The sequence below is a fragment of the Lonchura striata genome, chromosome 4A (genome assembly GCF_050655825.1).
Source record: "Lonchura striata isolate lonStrDom1 chromosome 4A, ASM5065582v1, whole genome shotgun sequence".
Lineage (NCBI taxonomy): Eukaryota > Metazoa > Chordata > Aves > Passeriformes > Estrildidae > Lonchura > Lonchura striata.
The window spans coordinates 8446748-8463612 of NC_140742.1; the positions used below are offsets into that span (position 1 = coordinate 8446748).

Sequence of the window (16865 nt, forward strand, 5' to 3'; positions counted from 1 at the left end):
CTAGATATATTTATATATAAAGTATACGGATTTACATTATATATACATTTAAAAAATCATTGTATATCTCCTAAATGCTCTTTTAAAGTCAGCTAATAACCATGTGTCATTATGTTGTCAGAATACAGTTTTAACTCCTTCAAAGAAAAACCAACATGCTGCAGTAACAACATGATTCTATAAACAGTTGTGGATTAACAGTCAGTGACCACTGAATCTTCTCTGTGATTAAAAATCCCCACCAGCTGCCCAATCTGCTTTTGTCAGTGAACTTGCTGTCATTTTATAGCAATAAATACACAGTTTGCCCACGTACTTGAGGTCAGTGGTGCTTATGCCTGAAAAGGAACATTTCCATGAGGGAAGGTGAAGGGCTGCTGCTGCTCAAGGTCACCCTCTCTGTTTCTTCTAAACAGTGACAAATCATCCCAGCCAGCTCTGCTGCTCAGTGCCCTGGCAGTGCCATCCCCTCACCCTGAAGGATGTGACTGAGGTGCAGCCCCTGGACCTGCAGCAGATGTGAGGCTGCTGGAATGGCCTTTCCCAGGTCAGCCCTGCCCAGTAAAGCACTTTGAGCTCTTCATGACCTGAACCCAACTCACCAAAACCTTCGTGCAGCTTGGTGACCTGCAGCTGTCACTGCAGTTTCAGCGTGTCTCTGTGCTGCAGCACCAGGAGTGATGCCCTCCACCATGGTCCATCACACCTCCTCCAGAGCTTCCCACCCCCAGTTTGGGGCACTCAGCTGTGACTCGATGTTTTTGGGGTGGTTTTGGGTGGTTTTAGCAGTTTTGTGGTAGTGTTTTTTTGGGTGGTTTGGCCACCCCAGCACTGCTGCCCTTGGCCTTGGCTGCGCTGAGCTGTTTGGACACATGGGGTTATCTCCCCAGCCTGGCTGCCCTGGTGGGATTGGCACCCTGTGCTCAGCACTGCTTTAATCTGCTCTGTCAAAGCAGAGTCTCAGCTGGCTGTGAGCAGACGTGCACACGCTGAGGGTGCTCACACTCCTCTCTCAGCCACGTGCTTTGTACCTTCTCTTGCTTTGAAGCAGCAATACAACTTCCATTCTTTTTCTTAGGTTTTTTTCCTCTGATCAATATAAAAAAAAATTTAAAACCTACAGAAAAAAAACCCAATCAGAAAACTTTTCAGTTTAACTCTGCAATACTTGAACCTTTTTGTTCTTTTTGCAGGATTTAGGTCACCCCACAGAGATCAATTGTTTTCTTTCTTGTCCAGGCATGTCCTCCTGCTCAGGCTGATAATTTGCTCTCCTTATGTGTGGCTGCATGGGTTTGAGTTTTCCCTTGACATTTCTGTGAACAGTGTAGTAAAGGTTGGTAGTGTTTATCCTCATTCCCTTTCTCCTTTTTGCTTATTTTGATTATTCTCCCATACCAGTGCTGGCTGTTTCTCCAGTCATATTTAATCCTCTTTGTGGCCACCTCCAATTTTCCAATGCATATGTTGGCATTAAATTGCCTGTTATCCTGTCCTAATTTCCATGTTACAACTGCTCAGAGGGTAATAAAAATTTATCTATTATTTTTCTTTTTGCCTTTGCATTGTTTATTGTTCATCTGTACTGGGAGAGCCTGTGAATCCTTTCATGACTATTATTTTTTCCACATGTCCAAACTCAAACTGAGAATAAAAAAGCTTCCAGGGCTGATCTTTCCTTGGCCAGAATTTCTATTGCATTTTTATTTTTAACCTTTTGAGAGCATTTGACGTAGTTTTGCCTTTCCAGCTCTGAGACAGGAACCTGAGTGTGGCAGGGAGGGCTCACAGCTGTGGGGTGGCTCTGATGTGCTGAGGCTCTTTTTGGAGGAACAAGCCAAAGGAAAGGTGAGACCTGGTTGTCCTTAAGGTCAAGAGGGACAGTTCTGGCCCCTGTGACTTTTGCAGTCTTTTAGAGCACAGCTGACTCTGGGAAGATTTGGTTGGTTTGTGTGGGAAGCTCACTTCTTAAAATTTGGTGCAGTACTTGATGTAAACATTTACCCATGTAAAACTGGGGAAGGGGGTGAATGTGGTATTGCACTGCAGCTGGCAAACTGAAAATACTTCTGGTAACTTCCCTCCATGTTAGAGGGAATCACAAGTTCTGCCAAGCCACATCACACGAACTAATCTAGTTACAAAAACACAGACCCTGTAACTCACAGGTCTTTTTTTGTCCTTGATAAGAGACCATTGGACCAACTGAAGCCCAGTGCTCAGAGTTATTATCACAGTCTTCCCTTTAAGCCACCCAGATTAATGGAACAAATTCTCATTCAGAGAAATCAGGTACAGATCCCTAGTGACTACACTGATTTGACTCTGACTTTTGAGCAGTATAAATTACAGCAGAATATCATTATTAATTTCAGCTGTCCCCTGTCCTGGCAAATTATCGTTCATCTCCCCAAATGGGTATCTCAGCTGGAGACCTTTATTTTATCATCCTAGTGGAAAAAAATCTGCACTGCTTCCTCCCTCCAAATTAGCAGTCCATGATTTCCCTGGAGAAGTCTTTCTTAGATGTAGTGCTGATTAGTGCTTGACTAACAGGCACCAGCACATTTTTTACCTTCCAAGACATACCTGAAACCTCTCAGCAGGTCCATGGCTGCCTGCTCAGGAGTTAGTCACTTCCTCCATGGCCTGTAGGGAAGACAGCAAAGTTAAAGAAATGCTCAGCTCTAACAAAGCTTATTGTTGGTGTCTCACTGCTCACATGTACACTGAACTAATTTCATTCCATACGGAAAACACTCAGGCTGAGGCTAGAGGCTAATCATTGAAGACTGATTTCTTGATGGCACCTGGTAAGCTTCTGAATCAACCAAGTACCTTAAAATGCAATTTCTGAGTATCACAGTCAGCCTCACTGCCCAAGTGCTGCATTTCAAGTTGCCTACAAGGAGCTTTTCCCTTCCCAGAGCCAGGGAATTGCTCTTATGGCTCAGTCAAAGTACCAATTATATATTAAATTATTTTGTCAGGGAAATGGTGCAGGGTGGTTGAGGGGAGCACCAGGGATACCCCAGCACATGGTAAACCTGGGAAAAAGTGGGCTGGAGCCCAGGGAAAGTCTCATCCCCGGTGGTGCCAGGCAAAGCCATGTGGATACACTGAGGCTGATGATTATGTGAGGTTGTTCTGTTCCAGCATCTTTGGGAAAACGTTGCTCCCACACCACAGTTTTTAAGTACTATTAAAGAAGGTAAAAACTTGCTGGAAGTTAAATTGGCCCTGGCTGGGTTACCTGGTTACCTCAGCCACTCTTGCATTGTAGCTTTGCCTCCACTGCTATTCCTGTGGCTTTTTGCTAGCTTAGGGGGAGTATTAGAAATCAGACCCAGTCTGATTTAAAAGAGGTTTATTGGAATGCAGTTGCATTTTCTTCCGTGGAAGGGACAGTGACAGCTCCTGAAGCCCTGTGCCCTGGATGCTGGCCCCAAACAGGCAGCCCTGTGCCACCCTCACACACTGTGCCCTTCTGCACTCCCACCTCAGCTTCTGTCACCACCCTGCACAAACCTCTGCACTTTCCCTGGCTCTCTTGGAGAGAATTTGTGCTTTACAGTTTTACTGTAAAGTAACAATAATCAGGCTTTTAATATGAGGAAGAAGAGACTTCTGTGCTTTTGCTAGAATCACTCCATATGATCCTCTGACAATTTCCATGACCTTATTTCTCAAAAAAAAAAAAAAAAAAAAAAAAAAAAGACAACTCCCATCATCCCTCAAGTCTCAGAAGAGCTCTCCATACAGTAAAGGAGAAGCAGATGCTGCCAGCTCTCTATCTGGATCTCTTCTTACACATGTTTAACCCTCAGGGTACAATGGATGTTGAGAATTACTCTTTCGTAACATTTGTTTGGCTGCCAGAAAGGAAAAATGATTAGCAGCTCAAAGGTTACATTGCTGTATTTTGCAAGAGAAGCCCTTGTCATGGGCTGCCTCTCTTTTGCTGGCTGTGGGTGTGAGCTGTGGTGCTCAGCTGCCCACAGGGGCTCTCTGCCTGCTGGGCTGTGCTGCCCCAGCTCTCTGCCCCATCCCAGTGCTTGTGGTGCTGTGTGGGAGCTCTGCACTGCTGCCCTGCAGGGCCTGTTTGTCCTCTCTTCCTCCCAGGGGCAGCAGCCCCCAGACACCACAAGTGGTACCCAGACCTTGAAGGGGTACCCCAGCCCTAATGTCTCATCTCCCACTTAATCTGAAGGACCATGCCCAGTGTTATTGGCACATAAAACATTTTCTGCTCTGTGCAATGCTATTCCCACACCCTCTCCCTAGACTTCAATATGCTAAAAACAAGTAAGATTATAATTTTTTAAGATATAGTTAATGGTTTAAGAAAGGGATTTAAAGAAAATTGTCAAATTAATGACTATTGTTATTGTTTCCTTTATTAGCCCCTTATTAGCCTGTTTCCTGAGGGCAGAGCTGTTTGGATAGGATTTACCTCTCTTTGGACCCTGAGGAGCTCAGAAATTAGGTATAAATAGCTTTAGAAACCTTTTTGTGGTTTTTAGAGCAGGCTGCAATGATCACAAGATGCTGATGCCATTGTCTCCAAGCAGAACCCTTGCCCTGCACATCCCCAGCAGCTGCAGCGTGGGCAGCTCTGCTGGGCAGTGCTGCTGGGCTCCTTCTCCTCCTGCATCAGCTCCTGCCCCTCTTGCCCTGAGCTGCTCTTCTGTACCATCTCCTGGACACACTTACCCAGCCTGGCTGCTGCTGCCACGTCACTCTCCTCACAGAGCACTCGTGCTTGTATTTCACATCTGGGGGTCTGCCAGGGCAAGCCAGGTCGAGCAAGTTCATGAACATCTTCCTTTGTTTTGTTGTCTCAGGCTGCTCACTTCCGTTCCACAATAAAGGGGCTGCTTTGAATTATCTCTGCACTAACCTGTACCCACACCTGCATTGGTCTGGGCAGTTTGTGCAGAGGGTAACTGAAATTTTTTGGCCCTGGGTTGAAACCTTCCTTGCAGATTGTCACTGTCACATCACAGATGCCGCTTCTGTTCATTTTGTTGATGGGTGAAAGCAATGAAGTTTGAACTTTGTTCAAATTTTCCCTGAGCTTGGCAGCATAAGAGCCCTAATAGAGGTTCAGGCTGGTTGTTAGGTACAAATTATGTGTCAGTTCAGTGCTTTCCCCTGCTGTCTTCTCTTGCCAATGACTTGCTACAGCGCACAGAATTCCTGTCATCCCGTCAGCCTGCGTCCTTCCAAAGTCACTTCAGTGGTCAGCTTCTGTCTTTTCCCTTCTCTGCTGTGAGCTGCTGATCCCCCACAGAAGCATCACGATTCTCTCTGGGAAAGCTCTGCTGAACCCCCAAAACAGCCCTGCTGTGACCCCCTGGGGCACACCCAGAGGTTGCTCACACAGGCTGGAACAAACTTTGGCTGTTGGTTGAGATGATGTGGCCACAGAGCCAGGATGAAGCAATTTGTCCTGGAGTTACCAGCCCAGTCCAGGGAATATTATCTACTGGTCAGAATTTCAGACTGGGAGACTGTGAGCACAGCCCAAATTCTGCCTTTGGTGTTTTTGTAGCATCTTGGGTAAAATAGTTCTAAATCCTATTTTTCATTTGCTAAAGGGTGGATGAAAATATTTCCCCAGAGGAGTTAGGTGTTAGATTGATTGTTTCATGATCACAAAGCCTTTGATATCCTTTAATCAAAGAGCTGTTAAGGGTTTTAAAGGTTGTTATAATCTGTGGAAGAGATGTTAATTCTCTGTGTGGAGCCCATGCAGAACATGGATTCTCTAATGTTATTTGGAGACTAAATATTAAATGCTCCCTTCAAGATGCTGACAGAAGTTACCTTTCAGCCTCACACACAAGCTGATTAGAGTGTGCTTTGAAAGCTTCTTCACTTCTCATTAGACCCTGTCTTCTTGAGTCACCTCATAAGAGGCTAATTTACATTAAGTCCAGGCCATGTTAGGGTCTGGATTTCTCACGGAAATACATCTTGGTAGCAAAAGCAAAACCCCTTGTGCCCTCTGCATAAGAATCACTAATTCTCTCCTCCACATAATAAATCCCAAAGCATGCTCTGAATCCCAAATGAGTTTGATTTAGAAAGAAATTAGGTGCACATTCTTCCTTTGACAATTTTTATTCCTGCCTTGGCTTGACTATATTTCTCCATTAAAAGAGAGCACCAGAGATTTGCAAATTCCTCTATCCAGTGTGATCACACTCTGAAGTGGTGCTCTATTCTCCAGCCAAATTCTTGAGCCCACCTTGCCATGCTGAGCATGGTGGGCACCCCACTGCCCTCAAATTTAACTCTGCTGCCCCACCTGCTCCAACAGGTCCAGCAGCAAACCACCTTGAATATCCACAGTGGATACTCACAGCCAGGAAAACATTTGCCACCCACTGCTGTGTACAAAGGAATTACTTTGCAGTCTTAGAAATTGCAAAACACATCTAATATAAAATACATTGTTCTGTCTTTGTCCTGAAGAGAAGAAAACCCTTAAAACCTTGTAAAGCAAATTACACTCTATCAAAATGAATTAGAGGAGTTTATAGAATACCTACCGTGAGAATCTGCCTCAGCTTGACAAACTGTATATTTATTATTATTATTTATTTGCTTTACTGCTTAGTCTGTAGCTATACAATAATATTGCAAAGAAGACAAAATGCTGACAGGTCATGTTCTGCTTTTATTGGCAGTGCTGATGTTTTATATTTATATGACAAATATCCTGGCAAAGCTTGGTAACTTTTACTTGGTTTCCCTTTCTTTAGACATTGTTTTATACCTCTTTGGAGCAGCCTTATTAATCTCTGAATTTCTCCAGTGGCACTGAAATGATCAAAAAGATTCTTGTGGTGAGCATTGCAAAGCTGTCCTTCCCTCAGCACCACAAATGCTGCAGGTCCTTTCTTTAGGGAAGTAAAAGATAATTCAGAACATTGTTCTTTGTGTTTGCAAGAATGTGACATGGCATTACTTTCAATTTTCAAATTCTGCTTGCTTCCTATAACAAAATATTCCAAAATGTTGTATTTTTAACATTTGCTGGGCTGACTACTTCTAAATTGGATCTGTTTCAATCAATGTGATTTATGAAATTTCAAAACCTTAAATACTTCCAAGACAGTAAAGTACTTTTCTCTACTTTTGATTATTTTATAAACAAGAACAATATTGATTATGTTAAATCAATATTATTGCATTATTCACATACCTATTTACCTTTGGTCCTGAGCAAGGAAATACTTCTGGCATTACATGCAAGTTGAAAACCTGTGGGACTTCAGAAAGTGTGAGGTTTTATTTTGTGGGGAATAAAGAAGCAGATTTTTCTTTTTTCTTTTTTTTTTTTTTTTTTTCCTGTGGATGAAACCAAAATATTCCCATTCAAACAAAAACTGAAATGTTAATTTTAAAATTATCAAGACAAAGGTTCTGAAGCAAGTGGGCTGGGAAGAAATGACATCTTTTTGTGGAACTTCACATTGAAGAGTGGACAAACACAATGTGTTGATACAAGAGCTGCCATTCCCCTTTTTCACTCCGTGTTTCTGCCTGGAAAAACCCTGGGACTCTGCTCTCTTCTTCCTCTCCCTTCATCCCATTCCCCACTTTTTTTCTTAGCGTCCCAGCAGCTCTGCAGCCCCAGCATGAACCTCAGAGGGTGCCCAGGAGAGGAGGCACCAGCTGCTGCGCGGATGTGGAGGTGTCCTGCGGACAGAGCCTCCAGCCAAGCCACCCCATGGGAGGAGCCCCAGTTGCCCAGCTGGGACAATCAAACCCCACTGTTCCCCAGCATGAGGGGTTCCCATGTGGTGTCACTGCCAGGCTCAGGGACACTGGAGGCTTTCCCCTCTGTGAGCAGGACTCTGGGAACTGGCAGCTCCTCGCCTCTGCTCAGGGACAGACACTGGGAACTGCTACTGAGAGCAGAGGACCTTAAAAATAATGATTTTTTTTTTTTTCCCCTGTAAAAGTATCTGTTATTTATTCCCAAGTTCTTATCTTGTTTATAACAAAGAATGAACAAAATTCCTTTCCCAAGGCTGGATGGTCCTGGAGCATATCCACACCAAACAGGGACAAAAATAAGCTTCGTTTTAGACAGAATAAATAAGCAAATGCTTCTTAGTCTCTTGCCTTCTATCTCTTTTTTTTTTTTTTTTTTTTTTTTATTCCTCTGTACACAGCAAGCATTAGGTGTTATGACCTTATCCAGAATCTGCTGGACTTCATGGAGCTCTTTCTGTTGTCTTGAATGGATTTTGGAGCAGACCTGGCAACAGAGTCACCAATATCTTTATAGAGGCTTCTCATCTACTGTCTAGAAAAAGGAATGTTAAAATACCATCCCAACACATGGCCTCCAAGAACTGTCAATATTCACTGTGTTACCTAATTTAAAATTACCCTGTTTTCTTGCTGAACATTCTTTAGGAGGACCAAATCTGTGGCACTAGATAGGCTTCCAACTTCTGGCTCATTTTATAGACAATCTTTAAACAACAATTTCCTCTGAAGTACAACACACATGAAGGTAAAAACAGTAGCTTCCAAACATCATAAACCATCTTTAAGATGCATGTGCCCTAAACCAGGAGTCCCCATGGTTACAATAAGGATGTTTGCTGCTGGTGGTTTTTGGCACAGCTTGGCAAGCTGGGGGTGGTGGGGCTGCACAGGTGGAGTCCTGGCCTCTCCCCTGATGACCCCAGCTGATAAAGCCCCCAATGGCTTTGGTGAGACAGGGGAACACAAAATGCCCATATGCCCTTTTATTTCATAAACTTTGATGAGTTTCACATGACTGAGCTGGGACACTTTTGCCACCGAGGCCCTGACCCGGCTGTCACTGCTGCCACACTGGAGGGCTGCTGTGGAGCATTCCCACAGGGGGACAAGCTGATGGCTCCTGTGCCACCCAGGTCCCACAGGTGGATACATTTCTCTGTTTGACAGTGATTTTCCAGACCCTTAAGTGCTACCTATGGAATCACTTGGCCTCTTGCATGTCATAGAGGGGCTCGAGCATGTCCAGAGAAGGACACAGAACTGTGGAAAGGTCTGGAGCATAAATCTGATGAGGAGCAGCTGAGGGAACTGGGGAGCTAAACCTGGAGAAAAGGAGGCTCAGAGGGGACCTTCTCACCCTCCACAACTCCATGAAAGGAGAGTGTAGCCAGGTGTGGTGTGGCTCAGTCTCTTCCCCCAAGTAACAAGCAACAGGACACAAAGAAATGGCCTCAAGTTGTGCCATGGAGGCTTAGATTGGATTAGGAAAAATTAATCACTGAAAGGGTTGTCAAGCACTGGCATAGGCTGCCCAGGTAAGTGGTGGAGTCACCATCCCTGGAGATGTACCAAAACCACGTGGCTGTGGCACTTGGGGACTTGGGTCAGTAGTGAGCTTGGCACAGCTGGGTTAACAGTTGGAGTAGATAATTTTAGAGATCTTCCCCAGCCTAAACAATTCTATGATTCTCTACTGGTATCACACAAAACTGAGTCAACAAGAGGCCCCCGAGCTCAGGCCCCCACCCCCACACTAAAAGCAGAGGGGTACAGCAGGTCTGATTCATGTATATATTGTAGTACTCAACATACACTCAGAAATCTTAAAGCAGATTGTGACTTGGCATCTATAACTAAAAGATATCAATACACAGACACTCAGTGTGCTTTTGCAAAACGACTGAAAACCTGTTCTTTTCATATTTCCTCAATACAAACATGACTGCATTTTGCTTTAGGAGAACTACTGCTCTGAGACATATTATCATAGGGTAAATGAATTTGTTACTGATATTAAATCCTTGTAAATAAAAGAAGCAGACCAACCTGCATATGTTTTTTCTTTTCTTTTTTTTTTTGAGTTTGCATGCTTAATACAGAACTAGCAGGTTTAAAATCTCACTGAGCATTCTATGTGAATTAATCAGATTCTAGAGTAATGTGGGAAGGAAAATAATGAAAAGTACAGCTTTTCATTTAAACATATGCAGCTCTTTTCATGCAGGGTTTTCATTTAGGATTTTTTTTTCTTTTTTTTTAATTACACTTTGCATTAAAGAACATAGGCAGTGTAAACACAGTCTGTAACACTTATAAAACAGTGCAAATTTTGTAAATTTTTGGGAGGAAGTTGAAATACATATATTTATAATGGAGGTAAAATTGCTTTCTTTCTCAGTAGAAAAATACGTCTATTAAACACCTATGTTCGGAACTTAACTTCACAAAAGAGCAAGTTATAATTCTTACTGTGTAATAAATTAATATATTTTCTAGATTTCCACTTTCAGTGTTAGTGTCAAATGCATAATATTAAAAGAAATGAGAGAAACATGTATTATTTTGAACCTAATGAAAACTCTTACAGACAATGACTGGTGAAGGAGGGCACAGAATAAAGAACTGGGGAAAGAAGCAATGGAAAAATACTGACCTCTATGAATTATTGCACATTTGAGATAATTTTCATGGCCTTTGGGCCAATTCTGGATACTTTTAAGTCTTAGGTCAGTGTTTGTTTCCATTTGACTGTAGGGTACAATTTAGGAACCACTGCAAAATGTCAAGGATTTACTGAATTTGTTTGCTGATGAAACCACAGGCAGCTGAGTGCAGAGTGCTAACTTTTATTCATGCAATCAAAGAGAAAAATGCTAAAGACATACTGAAGCACAGGCAAAGTTGCCTGCCTTAAAAATATTTTTGGGAGCTTGCTTCAGCAGATCTTATTGAGACAAAACTCTCATGTCTGCTGTGTTTTCATTAGAGCCATGCCAAAACCTGCAAAACTGGCTTTTGCCTTTATTATTTAGAGCTTTTTCCTTGAATACAGTTGCCTCCATAGCCTGACTCTGCAACCCTTACCCAGCTGAGTGTGGAAATCTCCACGAGACACCCTGGTACTCGCTGAGCAGCAATGCCTGATGCTGGGCACCTGGGGAACAATTCTCATCCCCCAGCAGCAGGAATGCCATTCATGAGAGCTAAATGACAGGGTCCTATGTGACTGATGGGATCACTCACCCAAGTGGGAAATGCAAGACCTTGCCAGTTGCTTAAAAATATCACTTTTCATTAGTTGCACAGAGAGCGGAAATATTCCTGCTTCTGCCATATTTAAAAGGTACATAAATTGGCAGGTAGATAAATGACAGAGAAAAGTCTTTCAGGCGATTATCACTGCAACAGAAGTCAGACTTACTAGTAAACCTGAATAATTCAGCACTTAATCTCTGAATATTGCTGTAGTTTTCTATTGCTGATGTTCTCACAAAAAAAGAGGTTAATTTGAAATTCTAACTACTGGTTTTGGAAAAAAATTCCTACATAAAATTACTTTACTACAAATCTTAGATCTTAAGAAATTTCAGATTAATTAATTGGCCAATAGGCAGCTAAATTTATACTCAAACTGTTTGGAAAAAGTCATTAAAAATCTGCAAAAAATTGTGAAATAATCTATAGTTGACAGAAAATTTGTTTAAAATCCTCCTAAACATCTTCCAGTATTCTAGTAAGCTGTTTAACAAAACCACATTGCTAACCATTGACTAGGAATACAACATGCCTCAATAATAAAATGAAGAGATGCTGATGGGAGCAGGTGATTTATTTTGTAGTAACTGTTACTATGCACTTTATTGATAAAGCTTTGTCTGCATTGTTTCAGCTGGGCATCTTCTAAGAAGTATTTGCAAGACAATGTTACCAGGAAGGTTTCCTTCCCCTTCCTTTTCAAGATGATTCACCCCTTGTGTTCTGTGCAGGAGATACTAATTTTTGTAGCATGATTAGAATTTCAAACTGTACTGTAGTCTGTATGAAAAACCCAACAACTTCTGTGTATTCCAGATACTGTTACTTAAATATGTATGGATGTTGGAGATCGTACACAGTGACCTTTTATCCGTCCCAGATTGTAAACCTACTGTGAAGTGACGGAATGAGTTTTTTCTCTCCCCCCTCCTTTTTAAAGAAGCAATAAAACTGTACATTAAAAGACAGGAAGGACATTACTGAGCTACAAAAGAATGCCCCCTTCGTCAATAATTTGTAAATGTAAACAAAAAAGTTCAAGTAGAAAAGCAAACAAGTGTGCTGCTGCTTTGAATAGGTTTTCTCACCCCATGTGGGTAGGGCAAAGTTCTTTACAGGCGTCTCTTCATGGTGGCCATGAAGCATCTCCAAAGAGCCCTGACGTTCTACCAGATATCACTGGTGAGGCTGAGCTCCTTGGCCGACAAAGGCAGCAAGGGGCTGTTCCTGTGGAACTGCTGGGGGTCCTTGACGGCGTTGTTGAGAGGTAGCTGTCCGTTGAGGAGCGCCAGGGGGATGTTACAGTACGGGTGGTGGTTGCTGACGGAGGCCAGGGGCAGCGTGGCCGCAGACACGTCGCACTCGTAGCCGCGGCAGTAGTGCCTCACGTGCACCGAGTCTGCCTGCTGGAAATCGCCCAGCCCCGCCCGCGACTCCACCAGCGTGGCAGAGGTGCCCGTGACGGCAAGGGAGGGCACAGTCTGGAGGTCTCCAAAGAGGCCCTGCTCTGCAGAATCCAGGACCTGATGCCGAGACACCACCTCCTTTTTCTTCCCCGGCATTTCAAAGACTAGGCGCTTCCAAAACTTAGAATTCAGTTTGCTGCTTTTTGGTCCTTTCCACTTGACCACTGAGAGAAGTTTGATGGTGTGCTTTAATGATTCCACTTCGTGATAATTCACCTTCCCTTTTAATTCAGTACACTCAATCAAAATAACTTTGATTTCTCCACTGACTAGCATGTTATGGAGTCTGTTTTCCATCTCAAAAATACTCCATCCTCTCCTGAGAACATAGTCTGGAGTTAACACGATAATGAGTCTTCTGCTTTGCTCAACACATCTTGTGAGATCTTCAATGTAGGCTACAAATTATAGAAAGAGAGAAAGAGTAAAGAATAAAGAAGTCTATTGTATTAAAACATCAGGCTTGCAATCAAGTATAATAAAATTCTGCATTTTACTGATCCACACCATTTAAAACAATGGGCATTTCAATATACTCCAACAAAAATAGGATTGTGTATCACAAAATATTTCTATTTATGGAGTACACATAGAAAACTCCTTAAATAACATCCTCCATCCTTTGCTATTTTCCCCTGTTCATTGCAGCAGGATGACATTCACATAATACCCTTGCTGTGTAGGTGCATTAGTGAACAAAAAACCACAGTTCACTTAGTGAAAAAAATATCGGTCGAAATCAATGCAATGTTTGTGTAAGTTCTAACATTAACAGTAGCTATGATTAACACTGTGCTGGGGGAAGCAGGATCTGTGAGTGGTTCCCGTGTTCCAGATGCAAAGACATGAGGGTGCTGCAGGGTGTATGAACCATAACTTGCAAAAGCTCAAAAAGGAATGAACCCTCATCACATGCAGAACTTGTGCTATTGCATAGAAGCATCATGGTAGCTTTTTCTTCTTTAGGTATTGACCACAAAAGCACAAGAACATTCTTTGTGGCTCAGTGGTCTGTTTTAATATCACAAACCTGTGCTTCTATGTACCCCAAGGTATTAACAGAGACTTCACAAGTGACAGGAACAAATGGAAAATTTAAACATATTGGAAGTATTTATTTGTTGAGACATCAGTGACAAAGAAAATAGTAGAATTCTTATATTCATGCATGCCAAGTAGTTGCAAATGATCAGTGTAAGCAGAAATGTCAGCCCCATAGCAGCTCCATGATGCCAGTTTACTGAACTTCAAAATGTTTGTGAAGTTGGACTTCGATCCCTGAGTTTCACTTATCCCAGGGATGGTAGGGAAGAGAAGCCAAATACACTGGCCTGACATGGAACAGGATGGGAAAGAGATCTACTTACAGACCTGATCCAAAACCCATTCAAATGAACAGACTTCATTCAACAAACTTCAATGGGTTTTAGGTCAAGACCAGAAAAAATAAATCCCTTGAACAAAACCACTAAGGGCAGAAAATGTTCATTGGTTGCATAGCATTACAACTGCAAGCTTCGAGACAGGATATCTTTGTGTTTTTAAACTACATGAACCTCTTGACCATGCTACTGGGAATGTGCTGCCTGACAACAGAGGAAGTGTTAGAAATGAAGACTTGGACACAAGAGCTGCACAGAACAGATCTTTACTCAGCACAGGGCAGGACCTCTCTTACACATCTGCCCTCTAGCAGGAACAATAATTACAAATAACATCATTAATCAACATCTGTTACTGCAAGACTCATTTTATAGTGCCAGGCACCATACCACAGCATGCTTATTCACACCACTTCCAGTAAAGTAAATTGCTACAAAATAGGCCAACAGGAACATTCTAAAATAGCTTATTTTCATGAGACTGAAGGCATAGTTAGCATCAAATCTGCCTTTACCAATGTTTTATTTCACCACTTAGCAGCAAGAAGAATTTCTTTCACAAATGGAAAAAAGAGGCAATTGCAAACATCCCACAGACACACAAAAATTTAAGACATACACATACATTACAAATGTCTATGCAACAATCCTGACTTTTAGTTAATGGTTTATGACTTTTTAATCATGCAGCATTTACAGTTGTTTTTGTTTTTTGTTTCTTGAAATACTGTATGAGGAAACCCCCCCATTGTTCTGTGTAAAATAGTTACTCATTAATGAAAAAATTCAACATTAAATCCATGGGAGAGGCAGTGGAGCGGGGAGAGAATCAGCAACAATGAGAAAATGATAAGCAGAACTGGTGAAACAAAACTTAAGGAAAGGTAGAAATGTTCAATACAATGGAAAGATATTATCCCAATGTATCAACAGCTCAGACTCTTCATTTTCTTCCTTTCTTTCTGCTCCCAAAAAGAAAGAATTTAGGTGGGAAGCTTCATCATTAGAGGTTGAATCTGCAAGATACAGTAAAACAACAAACTATCATGCATCTTTCCTGAGACATATTCATCCCTCCTCCAAACACTCAGAACACTGCTATGCACAAGACAATTCCCTGCAGGACACAATCCTGGGCAGTACCATATGTCCAGGGTAGTGCTGAGCACGGCCATGCATATTCAAATGCATCCAATTGAGAAAACAAAACAAAACAAACAAACAAACAAAAAAACCCAAACAAAAAAACCACTCCACTTTCATCTCTTCAAATATCCTGCACCAATCATTTCAATAGCAACACCCCAGCAATAATCCATCACACCATCGCAATCAAAAAGTCATCAGCCTTGGGCAAACAGGGTGGAAAGAAGATGGGAGAAATTAGCTATTTTCTTGGGTGGACACTTCTCTCCTCTGTGCATCTCTTTAGGATGCCCACCTTCCTTACTGAGTATCTTACACGTTAGAGCTCTGTCCTCAGCTGAGCAATGACCGCCTTCACAAACGGTCTTGAGATGATCCCTCAAATTCCATGTTTGGAGCTGGTCACTAGTGGACATGGCCAATGAACAGGGGACTTATTGATGCACTGAGGGTAAAGTAGAGTGAGTTACAAGAAACTGGAACCCCAAATTTCCAACCATCTGGTCCAGAAGTACTTAGTACTCCCACTAACTCCAGCTTGGGACTACTACAGAAGGCAGGTGGTAATTTTCCAGGAGCCAATGGAGTGGCTCCATTGGGTACACTCTACAATATGCCAAATTTGCACCACTTGAACATTTCTGTGAAGAAAAGCATGGGGAGACAGATTCCTGTCCCTGGAATTTCCAGCTTTATTTTTCCCACTGGTACCGATCTGACTGCATAAACCTCTGAGCTGCTAAATCATCTGCTCTCCTTTTACTTTAGAACTGGAGACTTCCCCAAACCCCTCGGGTTCAGATGTCTGTCTCAAGTGTTCACTCCTTTAGAAGGTACTAAATCCAAGCAATCTGTATTGCAATGTGAGATGGAGAAAGGGCTGCTTTCACCTTTCCAGTGAGCTAAGAAATTATTGTCAGGCAATGGCTCAGTTTCATTTGCAAGAAAAAAATCGAATAGGGAGTTCAGGAATAATGTCACCAACTAGTGTCAACTGTAAAGATCCAGAGCAACATATTTCCATCAGATAAATATAATTTCACTGTAATTTCACTTTTGCTGCAGGAGGTGTCAACTTCAACAATATTTCATTGTAAGGGGAGGAAAAAAACATTGTCTTGGTGAAGTCAGTATGGAATTATTCACTTTCAAGTCCCAGGGATTGTATTTTATCATAAATTAGAATGTAAAACTAAGATGACAGTGTTAGATTGAACCCACTTGTTTTTACTGAAAAAACACATTTTAAATTTTGACCATTTTCCCCTGTCCTTGAAACACCATTCTGCAGTATGGTACGAAACTCTTCTCAAATTGTTAGCAATTGCCATAGTAAAAACAGAAAATTTATGTTGTGAGTGGCTCTATCAGTAACTTACTTTGCATCACCTTCAATGCAGTGCCCAAGGAGGAATGGATAGCAAGAAGTGTTATATCCAAACCCAAACATTGTTTTAGTCTTGCCAGCAAATGGCAAGCAAATTTGTCCTGACAGCAAATATGTGCTCACCAAACACCATCTATATGTAATAATGCTGAACTGGAGTTTGAAGCACCGAAGAAGAGAATTTCCAGAAATGCATCCCGTTTGCAATTAAATCATGTGTAACTGCCTATGGAATCCTTAATGTGCTACATTAACCAAGGCTGGAAGGAAACCTAATATGCAAGCAGACTAGGAGCAAGGAAATTAATGAATACTATGGGCACAGAGTTGCTTACACAAAGAAATTACTTACTAACTAGATTCAGATGATTTGTAGGAGTTGAGGGAGAAGGAAAAAACCACTAGAAATAATATAAAATCCTATGGATATTTTTGGGA

At 42.0% G+C, this 16865-nt stretch overlaps 1 protein-coding gene across 15 annotated transcripts in view; it reads right to left on the bottom strand.

The window, feature by feature from the left end:
* Positions 1-9563: 9563 nt before the first annotated feature.
* IL1RAPL2 (interleukin 1 receptor accessory protein like 2) overlaps positions 9564-16865 on the bottom strand; it is a 410823-nt gene continuing 403521 nt past the window's right edge. For all 15 annotated transcript variants that reach the window (XM_085571059.1, XM_085571056.1, XM_085571055.1 and 12 more), the window contains one exon: positions 9564-12910. In XM_085571059.1, coding sequence (XP_085427185.1) covers positions 12213-12910 — 698 coding nt within the window. In that variant the 3' untranslated portion in view covers positions 9564-12212. The remainder of the gene's footprint in view (positions 12911-16865) is intronic.